The 11,006-nt window shown below is 37.2% G+C and overlaps 1 gene segment (V, D, J or C); it reads left to right on the top strand.

Moving 5' to 3' along the window:
• Positions 1–6,270: 6,270 nt before the first annotated feature.
• Positions 6,271–7,324, top strand: LOC117022733 (T cell receptor alpha variable 22-like). The segment is given in 2 exon segments: positions 6,271–6,383; positions 6,573–7,324. Coding segments are annotated over 2 exon segments (582 nt in total).
• Positions 7,325–11,006: the final 3,682 nt, after the last annotated feature.

Raw genomic sequence — 11,006 nt, forward strand, 5'->3', positions numbered from 1 at the left:
AAGGACAAAATTTGACTCATTTGTGCATTGCTGCAACACAATGTTTCACAGCCTTTTCATGTCATAGTGTAACTGAAACCCAAATTTATGTGCCTGACACTTAGAAAGGCCAAACCTCAAAGTGTCAGAGTTTAGAGTAAGGAAAAGTTTATTGACCGAGAGGATGCCAACTAAGAAAATGGGAGACCTTATTGTGCCTTAAATCCATCTTGTTTGCTGAGTAGGTTAAGGGGGTATCAACACTGGATTTCTTAAACAAAGGACCCTTGGTTTCTGAAAGGGTTCTATGTGAAAACACTCTTACAGATTATAATGCTAAGAAATTCCAGCTAGATTGGAGTAGAAAGGAGATGGGGCACATTAAACCTTAAGTCTCTACTGTAGTACCTCGGTTTTCGAATGTCTCTGTTGACAAACATTTCGGTTTACTAACGCTGTAAACCGAAAGTAAATGCTTCGATTTTCGAACATGCCTTCGAAGTTGAACATGTCACATGGCTTCTGCTGAGTGCAAGATCCTGAGGCCTAGCTGTCGGCTGTTGAGTCCTGAGCACCCCACAACACGGAGGTGATATTTGGGCTTATTTGGTGACTGTGTGCAATCAATCTGTGCTCATCTCATCTCAGGAACACTCTTGCAACCAATTTGTAGCCCTCTTGCAACCCATTTGCTTTGTGACTGTGTGCAATCAATCTGTGTACATGTCATCTCAGGAGCCCACTACCAATCACCCCTTGCTGTGAGAAATGGATAAAAGCTGCAAAGCCAAGGGAATCGTTAACAGAACAACAATAGAGGTGAAGAAGGAAATTATTTCCAAACATGAAAGTGGTGTCCGTATATGTGATTTGGCAATGCCAAATCACAGTGGTGATTTTGCCAAATATCATAGTGGTGATATTGCCAAATCTACAATTTGTACCGTCTTAAAAAATAAAGAAGCCATTGAAGGAGCCAATGTTGCAAGAGGTGTTAAAACACTTACAAGACAAAGAACATAGACAATTGAAGAAATGGAAAAATTGCTTTTCATATAGATAAATGAAAACCAGTTGGCTGCTGACAGCATTTCTGAGAGCATAATTTGTGAAAAAGCTTTACATTTGCAAGCTGACCTCATCAAAATCACCCTTGGAACAAGGGCTGAGAGTGATATTTTCAAGGCAAGTAGATGGAGGTTTGAAAACTTTGAGAGGAGAAGTGGCATACACAACGTGGTGAGACATGGTGAAGCTGCCAGTGCCAACAAAAAAGACACTGACCAATTTGTTTTGGAATTTAAAGATTATGTAGAGGCAGAGTGTTTCCTTCCTCAACAAGTTTTCAACTGTGAGGAAACAGGACTTTTTTGGAAGAAAATGCCAAAAGGACCTATATAACAAAGGAGGAGAAATCGTTGCCAGGACACAAGCCCATGAAAGACAGGCTAATCCTTCTATGTTGTGGGAATGCAAGTGGGGATTTTAAGTTGAAGCCTTTGCTAGTCTACCATTCTGAGAACCCCAGGGTATTTAAGAAAAACGATGTCATAAAAAGCAAGTTGCATGTGATGTGGAGGGCAAACAGCAAAGCTTGGGTAACCAAGCAATTTTGTATTGAGTGGGTTCATGAAGTGTTCGGGCCAAGTGTAAAAAAAAACCTCCACAACAAAAATCTTCCAATGAAATGCCTGCTTGTTATGGATAATGCTCCCGTCAGGCTTGGAGGACTAATTGATGGAAGAATTCATTTTTATCAATGTAAAGTTTTTTCCCCCCAACACGACTCCTATCATCCAGCCCATGAACCAGCAGGTCATATCTAATTTTAAGAAGCTTTACACCAAAGCACTGTTCCAAAGGTGCTTTGAAGTGACCTCGGATACAGAGCTTAACCCTCAGAGAATTCTAGAAGAATCATTTCAATATCCTACATTGCTTACATCTCATAGACAAAGCATGGAGGGATGTGTCTCACAGAACAATGAAGTCAGCATGGAAGAAATTGTGGCCAGACGCTGTCCCTGAACATGTATTTGAGGATGTTGAAGAGGACGCTCCTGTTGTTGAGGATGTTGTGTCTCTGGGAACGTCCATGGGCTTGGAAGTGAGTCGTGATGATGTGGAGGAGTTAGTGGAAGACGACACGTCTGAACTCACCACAGAAGAACTTCAGCACATTCTGACGGAGCAGCAACAGGCGGCAACTGAGGAATGGTCTGAGGAGCAGGAGGGAAGGGAAAGTGTTTCTACTGCACTGATCAAAGAAATGAAGGCAAAAAAGGTTGAAGTGAAAATTTTTATTGAAAACTACCACCCTGATAAAGCTGCTGTAAGTCATGCCACTAACACTTTCGATGATAATGCTATGTCTTTCTTTAGACAAATTTTAAAACATCGGAAAAAGCAAATGTCAATTGAAAAATTTTTAGTGAGAAAAAGAGCCAGTGAGTCTAAACCAGGTGTCAGTGGTTTAAAAAATCCAGGGAAGGAACGGCAGGAGAAGAGTCACCTACAGTGATTATGAAAGAGGGCTACAAACACCTGAACAACACTCACCTATTGCGATTCTGGAAGAGGACCAAAGAACACCCGAAGAACACTCCCCTATTGCAATTATAGACGGGGACCCCCCATCCAAACCATGACTATCTTCATTGCAGGTAAGAAAAAATTACATTTTCACTTTTATCATCTACAGTAGTGTTTTTCTATTGTGTTCATTTATTTTTGCTTTTATACTACAGTATATTGTGTTAATATTTTCATTGTGTCTCATTTTATGGATCTATGGTATCATTAGATAGTAAAATTCATGCTAAATAGCTATTTTAGGGGTTGTTTTTAAAGGGCTGGAAAGGATTAATCAATTTTGCATTACTTTCAATTGGAAACTGTGCCTCAGTTTTCGAACATTTCAGAACTCCAAGGGTCTTCCGGAATGGATTTTGTTCAAAAACCGAGGTACCAACAGTTGTTTCTATATTTGACCGCCAGAGGGCGATGTTGCATAAATCGGAAATATCTCAGTTAATAAGTTTCACCTCCCACCTATGAAAGACGACCTGAAAGCTCACTGAGGTGCACATTCTGAGCAGACTCAACACCAGGAGAAGTCATTGTCACAGAAGCATCTTTACTAACAGCCTCTAGAACTTGCCTGAACAGGGATCTCTTGAATCTCAGATTTTCCCACTTAAAAGGACTCAGCATACTTGGTCCCATTCCTTCCTGCTCCTCAGGGGAGATCGTCCAGAATACAGCTCAGCTCTCTCACTGCCTAGGCATGTTCTCAGCGACCCTTCTGCTGCTTGGAGTGCTCTTCACAGTGAGTGAGTAATAGTGTATTGCACGCTTCTGCCTGCATGGAAGGAACATGGCTCTGACTGGAATCTGATCACAGACAGTCTCAGGAGTAGGTCTGTCCTAGTCCCACTAACTCTGAATTGATGTTGCAGGAGGAACCAGAGCCCAGTCAGTGAGCCAGCCTGATGGTCACATCACTGTCTCTGAAGGAACCTCTCTGGAGCTGAGGTGCAACTATACCTATGGTGCATCTGTTTCTCTATTCTGGTACGTCCAATACCCCAGTCAAAACCTCCAGCTTCTTCTTAAGTACGTAGCAGGGAATACCCTGGTTAATGGCATCAAAGATTTGAAGGCTGAATTTAAGAAAAGTGAAAGCACCTTCCACCTGAGGAAATCATCAGCCCATTGGAGAGATTTGAGTAATAGTGTCGGTAATAGTCATTCTGCATCATTAAAAGGCCACTAGAAACACAATACAAAAAGAAATAGTCAAGTAGCAAATAGATGAATTATAACAGAATACTGAGGAACAAAAACAGAGTACACAAACAAAAAAAGAATAATAAAATGATAGACAAAAATCTAACTATATCAATATTACATTAATTATAAATGGTCTAAACACAAACTTAAAATCAGAGATTATTAGTATGATTTTTTATTTTTAAAAAACTTGTCTATATACTGTCTCCATGAAACCCTATTTAAATATAATGACATAAAAGTAAAAGTATGGAAAGTGATATCCATGCAAACACTAATATTGAAGAGCTATATTAATGTCAGACCAGAAATAAAGATTGGTCTAGTTAATTAAATTTTATTTTCTCTTTCCTCAAATCCCCCAAATTCCAAATCAGTTTGCCTTCTATGTCAGTAGCAGTACAACTTACAAATTTTTCTGATATTCAAATGCAATTTCAAGGACAAATGTTAATGTATGTGAAGAAGCATTTTCCTTGAGCCTGGACGGTGTTAGTTGCTTAAGGTTACACATTGTGCCCAGATTCAAGTGACAGACACACTCTGTGTTCTTTAGTATGTGTGCGGGTTCTGTGTGTGGTGTGTGTTCTGTGGTGTGTGTGTTGCCAGTGGCCCTGTCCACATAACTGCTCGTTTTATCTGTTCCTTGCATTTAAAATGAAGGGTCACCTTTCAAAGATCACTCCTCTTTGCTTTGTTATTTTCCTCTCTTGTCACCTCCACAGAAGGCATGCAGTATCACATCTTTTACTGAAAGGTCTCCTGTAACATAGGCCTGAAGTAATTGTTACTGTCGTTCATGTAGTATGTATGGTATGCTTCTATTACATTTACAGAGATATTTGTCTCTCCCACTATATCACAAACTTTCTGAAGGAAGATATAGTCTAATTTATTTTTGCATTTTCCCAGGTCTAAAATACTCTTAAATATAATGGCTAAACTGGATTAAATCACACTGGAAGGCTCAGTTTTTATAAGTTTATCGGTAAGAATTAATTGGATTATTTTCCTATCATTACAGAAAATTACATTATATAAAATAATTTATTTTCATAAAAAGGCACTGTGGGGTCGTATTGTCCTATCTATGGTAATGTCTGTCCTTGTGGACACTTTTGGAGCTTCAAGTCAATCCACAGGTAGAGCCCTAGAAAGGCAGGCTGGGCGGAGGCTGAGCCAAAGTGTTAGTCAATTAGGCTTTCCTTAAACCAAGGACTACTGTGAGGGATCTAGTTGTAAATAGTCATTGAAAGATTTGAGAAATTCTCTGAGTGTGCAAATGAGGGCTAGTAAGACTAAAGAGGGAAAAAAATTGTGTGTGAAGAAAAATGGAATCATTATCAGCCCATAAGAAACATGCTTCTTGCTGAATATTCTTGTCAATTAATAGCTTTGCCTTATTCCTTGATTCAAGTACTAGCAGTTGACAGCTGTGATGCATATGTCTGTATTTACATTGTTATCATTATCTTTATCTACGACATTATCATTCTCTATCAGAAAACACTCCTGGAGCAAACAGGCTCATATGAAGCAAAAGGGAAGATGGAGAATTCCAACGCATAGGTTCAGATTTTTTTAAAATTTTTATTGCCTAAAATTTTGAGATATCAGGGAAAATATGAACTTGCATTTCACAGTTTCAAAAGTAATTCCAAACCACTGAATGCCACCTTTTCTTCAATGTTCTTTCTGTCTCTTTCCTTTAACTAGAAAACCGAAGTGAGGATAGAGAGATAAAGTAAGGGGGGAAAAGGAGAATATGGAAGTAGAAATGTAATGAGTAGCGACAGTGGGAGGAAAAGAGGAAGACAGAGGAATTAGGAAACAGGTTGACTGAACTGCAAGCCTGAACCACAGGACGATTTTACAGATAAAAATTAGAAAAACAAAACATATTATGCAGCAGCAAGGAAAATACATAAAAGCATGTGTAAATTGATCCTAATTTTCTTCTCACAATGTACAGTCTTATTACGTTCATTTCTTATAACAATGTTTCCCATAAGTCTTGGTTATTCCAGGAAAGTCCCAATCCATATATTTCATATATTCCAATAATAGGAATTCATTAAGTAGATAATACATAACATTTTTGTTCTTATTACTTTGAATGACTGGAATGACTCTCATAGAATTAATTCATGGGTTAGTAAAGATCCTTTTGTTAGAACACTAACAAAGTTATTTGGATTGAAAACTGTGGATGTTCTTTCTAGGATCCTCCCCAGACTGTAATTAGCATAGATAAGGGAGGAGGCCTCGCCCTTTCCTTCTCATGCTCTAGTATATCCAGGATTAGCAGAAAATGTCCCTCAAGTAATAGAATAAGGATCTTTCTTTACCCTCTCTCTCTCACCGCTCTCCAGCACATTCTCAGTGGGGGTGAGGCTGGGGGGTGGGGCTTCCTGTCACAGCCTGGCTGGGTTTGTGGGGTGAGACTGATTGGTCGCAGGAGCAGGAACAGTTCCAGAGCCCAGTCCTGCCACTCACCACCGCAGGGTATAGTTAAATATAGCTGAGGGTGAAAATGCCCCAAGCAGCAAAGCGACGCATCATGAAGAGGCTGCTGGGCACTGTGCTGGCGCTTTTGTGCACCCCGATTTGCTGTAAGTTGGGGCTGTCCCAGATGGGCATCTGAAAGGAGTATTATTGAGGGAGGGAAGGAGAGAGGGAGGAAAAGTCGCTGATGAATCTTGCAGACTTTCTACCCTTTTCCTAATTTATGAGGGCCTTTTCTGGGTTTTCTGGGTGTGACAGTGACCATCGCCTGTGACTGTTTCTCCGTCTCTCATCAGGTGTGAGAGGGGTGCAGGTGGAGCAGAGTCCCACAGCCCTGAGTCTCCAGGAGGGAGCCAGTTCTACGCTGCGGTGCAAATTTTCCACCTCTCTGAGCAATGTGCAGTGGTTTCGCCAAAATCCTGGGGGCGGTCTCATCAACCTGTTTTACATCCCTTCAGGGACAAAGGTGAATGGAAGATTAACCGCTAAAACAGACCCTAAAGAACGCAACAGCTCATTGCATATTTCCTCTTCCCAGACCACAGACTCAGCCATTTATTTCTGTGCTGGGAGCCACAGTGTTCCCCAGGCACCTGCAGCCTGTACACAAACCCTCAGCTGGGCTCAGCTCCTCCTCCAACCACAATCACATCACAAAATCATCACACAGCCTTTGCACAGCTTAATACTCCCAACCCACATCGGTAGGGTTTTAACCACAGATACTTTTGGGCCTTACACGTTGGAGACTTTGGTCTTTATCTTTCCTTCTCAGTCTACTCCTCTTCCTGCACTATAAACCTCTCACTTGGAACTAGCAGAGTAGCTGATAAGAGCACAGAACTAATATAAATATTTAAGCCACAGTATGCTGGATTCCAAAAGAGTAAAAGGTGAAAGGAATAAAAAGAACAGAAAAATCACTCCAATAAAGATGTTATTACACAATCGTCCAGTTTAGTGGGTGTCTCAGTGATTTTCAGGTCAGCCTTACCACAAATGAAGACAAATGCAGGTACTTATATCCCATACTACTAGAGCAGCACAGCAAACAAAAATTGCTGAATGTTTATATATTGACGAATCTCTGGAAAAACTTTAAAACGTATGTATGTATATTCCTTTCAACTAAGTCTCATTGGTGTTCTCAAAGTTTGTTTTATATCCTAGGATATGGTCTATCCTGGAGAATGTTCCCTCCATGCTTGAGAAGAATGTGTATCCTGTTGCTATAGGATGGATGTCTGTTAGGTCTACTTGGTTTATAATGTTCAATTTTTCTGTTTCCTAGTTGATATTCTGCCTACTTGTTCTATTATTGAAAGTGAGATATTGAAGTCTCCAACTATAATTGTTGAATCATCTATTTCTCACTTCAGTTCTGTCCATTTTTGCTTCACATATTTACCAAAATACATGTAAAATCATTTTATATAATTGCCCTTTAATTCAGTTAAGAGACAAAAGGAGAATAAATACGCAATTACACTGTATTTTATAATTACCCTTGTTAGGTACATATATGTTTATAACTGTTATATCTTTCTGATGGATTGGACCATTATCATCATAAAATACTTCATCTCTAGTAATATTTTTTGGTTTAAATTTTATCTCGTCTAATAATACGATAGCAGCTCCAGATCTCTTGTTTGCTGTTTGTATGATATTTTTCTCCTTCCTTTTAGTTTTAACCAATTTTTAAGTTTGAATTGAAAGGGTGTTTCCTGTAGATGGTATATAATTGCATATCAATTTTTGAAACAGTTTGATAATCACTGCTTTTTGATTGAAATGTTTAATTCATTTACATTTAATGTTATTACTGATATAGTTGGATTTATGTCTGTCATTTTAGTTTTGTTTTCTATATGTCTCATGTCTTTTTTGTTCCTTTGTTCTTCCTTTACTGCTTCCTTTAGCATCAAGTGAATATTTTCTCGTGTAATATTTTAATTCCTTTCATTAATTTTCACTGCATTTCCCAGTTAGTTTCTTAGTGGTTACTTTAGGGCTTATGATATGCATCTGAACTTATTAGTATGTACTTTAAAATTTTACTAACTTAATTGCTGTGACATATGGAAAAGTTACTCCTCTGGAGTTCTATTTCCTCTTCATCCTTTTTGTGCTATAATTCTTATTCATATTACATCTATATATGTTATAAACAACCAATTTATTGTTATAACTATTACTTTATATCTTTATAACTTCATATCTTTTAAGAAGTTGAGAGAAAAAAATGAAAATAAATATGTGTTTATGGGATTTGTTGTATTAACCTTCTTATGTACCATTTCTAGTTCTCTTTATTTATTCCTGTGGATTCAAGTTACCATCTGGTGTCATTTCTTTGTTCCAATACAGGTTTGAAATTACCTTTATAATTTTATTGTCAAATACATTACATTTCTATATGTAATCGGCCCAACAATACAATTACATACAAATCATTTTATATAATTGCTGTTTAATTCAGTTTAAGAGAAGAAAGGAGAATAAATATGCAATTATACTATATTTTATAATTACATAAATAATTGCCTCTAATGATGTACTTTTGTGTGTGAGTGAGGATGCAGATTACTGTCTGGGGTCATTTGCTTTTAGCCAAAGAACTTCCTTTATTATTTCTTGTAAAGCAGATCTGAGAGCAATAAACGCTCTCTGTTTGTTTTTATCTGGGAATGTCTTTTATTACCTTAATTTTTCAAAGATAGTTTTGTCAAATATAGGATTTCTCATTGATGGCATTTTTTCTTTTTGTGTTTTTCTTTGAATAGTCTGGGTCCATTGTTTTTTGTTGAGAACTCAGTTTTTAATTTTATTAGAATTACCTTGTATGTAAAGATTTGCTTTTCTCTTTTGCTTTCAAGATTTTCTGTTTATCTTTCAACATTGTTACTATGTGTCTGAGTGTGAATTTCTTTGAGTTTATCCCATGTAGACTTATTGAGTTTCTGAAATGAGTAGATTGCTTTTTGTCAATTTGAGGTAATTTTCAGCCATTATTTCTTTCAAATATTTTTTTCTGTTACTTTCTGTCTCCTTCCCTTCTGGTACTACCATTATGCATATGTTGGTTTTCTTAATGATGTCCCATATTTCTCTATGTCTGTGTTCATTTTTCGTCATTCTTTTTTTCTCTCTGTCTTACAAATTGCATAATCTTTGTAGATCTACCTTCAAGTTCACTGAGTCCTTATTCTGGGAGCTCAGATCTACAATTGAGCCTCTTTAGTGAATTTTTCATTTTGGTTATTATACTTTCCAACTCCAGAACTTCCATTTGTTCCTTTCAAAGACACTTTCTACTTCTTTATGGATATTCTTTATTAAATGAGATGCTGTCAACATACCTTCTTCTTTAAGCATGATTTCCTTTAGTTTTTAAAAACATATTTAAACTAGGTACATCGAAAACTTTCTCTGCTAAGTCCAACTTCTGAACCCTTTTCCATAGCAATTTGTATTGTCCAATTTTTTACCTGTGTAAGAGTCACACTTTCTGTTTCTTTTCATGTCTCATAATTTTTATTGAAAATGGAACATTTTAGACAATATATTGTACATAGTTTCCTATGGATGCTGTTATGGGTAGAATTGTGCCTCTCCCACCCCAATTTGTATGTTGAAGTGCTAATTCCTAGTATTTTAGAATGTGACCTTCTTTGGAAATAAGGTCATTACAAATGTAATTAGTTAAGATTAGGTCATTAGGATGGGCCCTAATCCAATATGACTGATGTCCTTATAAAAAGAGGAAATTTAGACACAGAGACAGACACACAGGGAGAATAGCACATGAAGATGAAGGCAGAGATGGGAGTGATGTTTCTATAGCCAAGGAGCACAGAAGATTGCTACCAAACCATCAGAAGCAGAGGAATGGAACAGATTCTTTCTCAGAGCCCTCAGAAGGAATCATCTTTTCTGATATATTGACCTTGGACTTCTGGCTTTTAGAACTGTGAGACAATAAGTTTCTGTTATTTAAGCTTTCTAATTTGTAGTACTTTGTTACAGCAACTATAGAAAATGAATAAAGGTGCTATAATAAATTCATGACAGCTGTATTTGTGGTGGTCAAATATGGAAACCACCCAAATGTTCTTCATTGGATGAATGGATAAATATGCTAGGGTACATTCATATAGTGGAATACTATTTCGTAATAAAAAGGAATGAACTATTGATATATGCAACAACTTGGATGGATCTCAAGGGTATTATGCGAACTAAAAAAATCAATATCAGAAGGCTACATAACATATGATTACACTTATTAGATTATTATGATTCCATGCATAATACATGATTCCATGTATACAAAATTTTCAAAAGGACAAAATTATAGGGATGGAAAAACGATTAGTGGTTGCCAGAGGTTATCAGGGGTTGTAAGAATGGGGAAAGTGTGCAAAGGGAGGGTTTCTTTAGGGTGATGGAACAGTATTTTTATTTTAGTAGTGGTTACATGAAACTATACATGTGATAAAATTTCTTAGAGCTATCCATCAAAAAAAGTACATGTAAAAACTGGTGAATCAGAGTAATGTCTGCAGTTTAATAGCATTGTATTAATCCTAGTTTTGATCATCTTACTATGATCACTGGAACATTGATGTTATCATTGGAGAAAACACACACTGGAATGTTAGTGTGAAATATACAAGTAAACTCTGCAATGTTTTTGAAACTTCTATGTGAGTCTAAAATTATTTCAA

The sequence above is a fragment of the Rhinolophus ferrumequinum genome, chromosome 6 (genome assembly GCF_004115265.2).
Source record: "Rhinolophus ferrumequinum isolate MPI-CBG mRhiFer1 chromosome 6, mRhiFer1_v1.p, whole genome shotgun sequence".
NCBI classification, from domain to species: Eukaryota; Metazoa; Chordata; class Mammalia; order Chiroptera; family Rhinolophidae; genus Rhinolophus; species Rhinolophus ferrumequinum.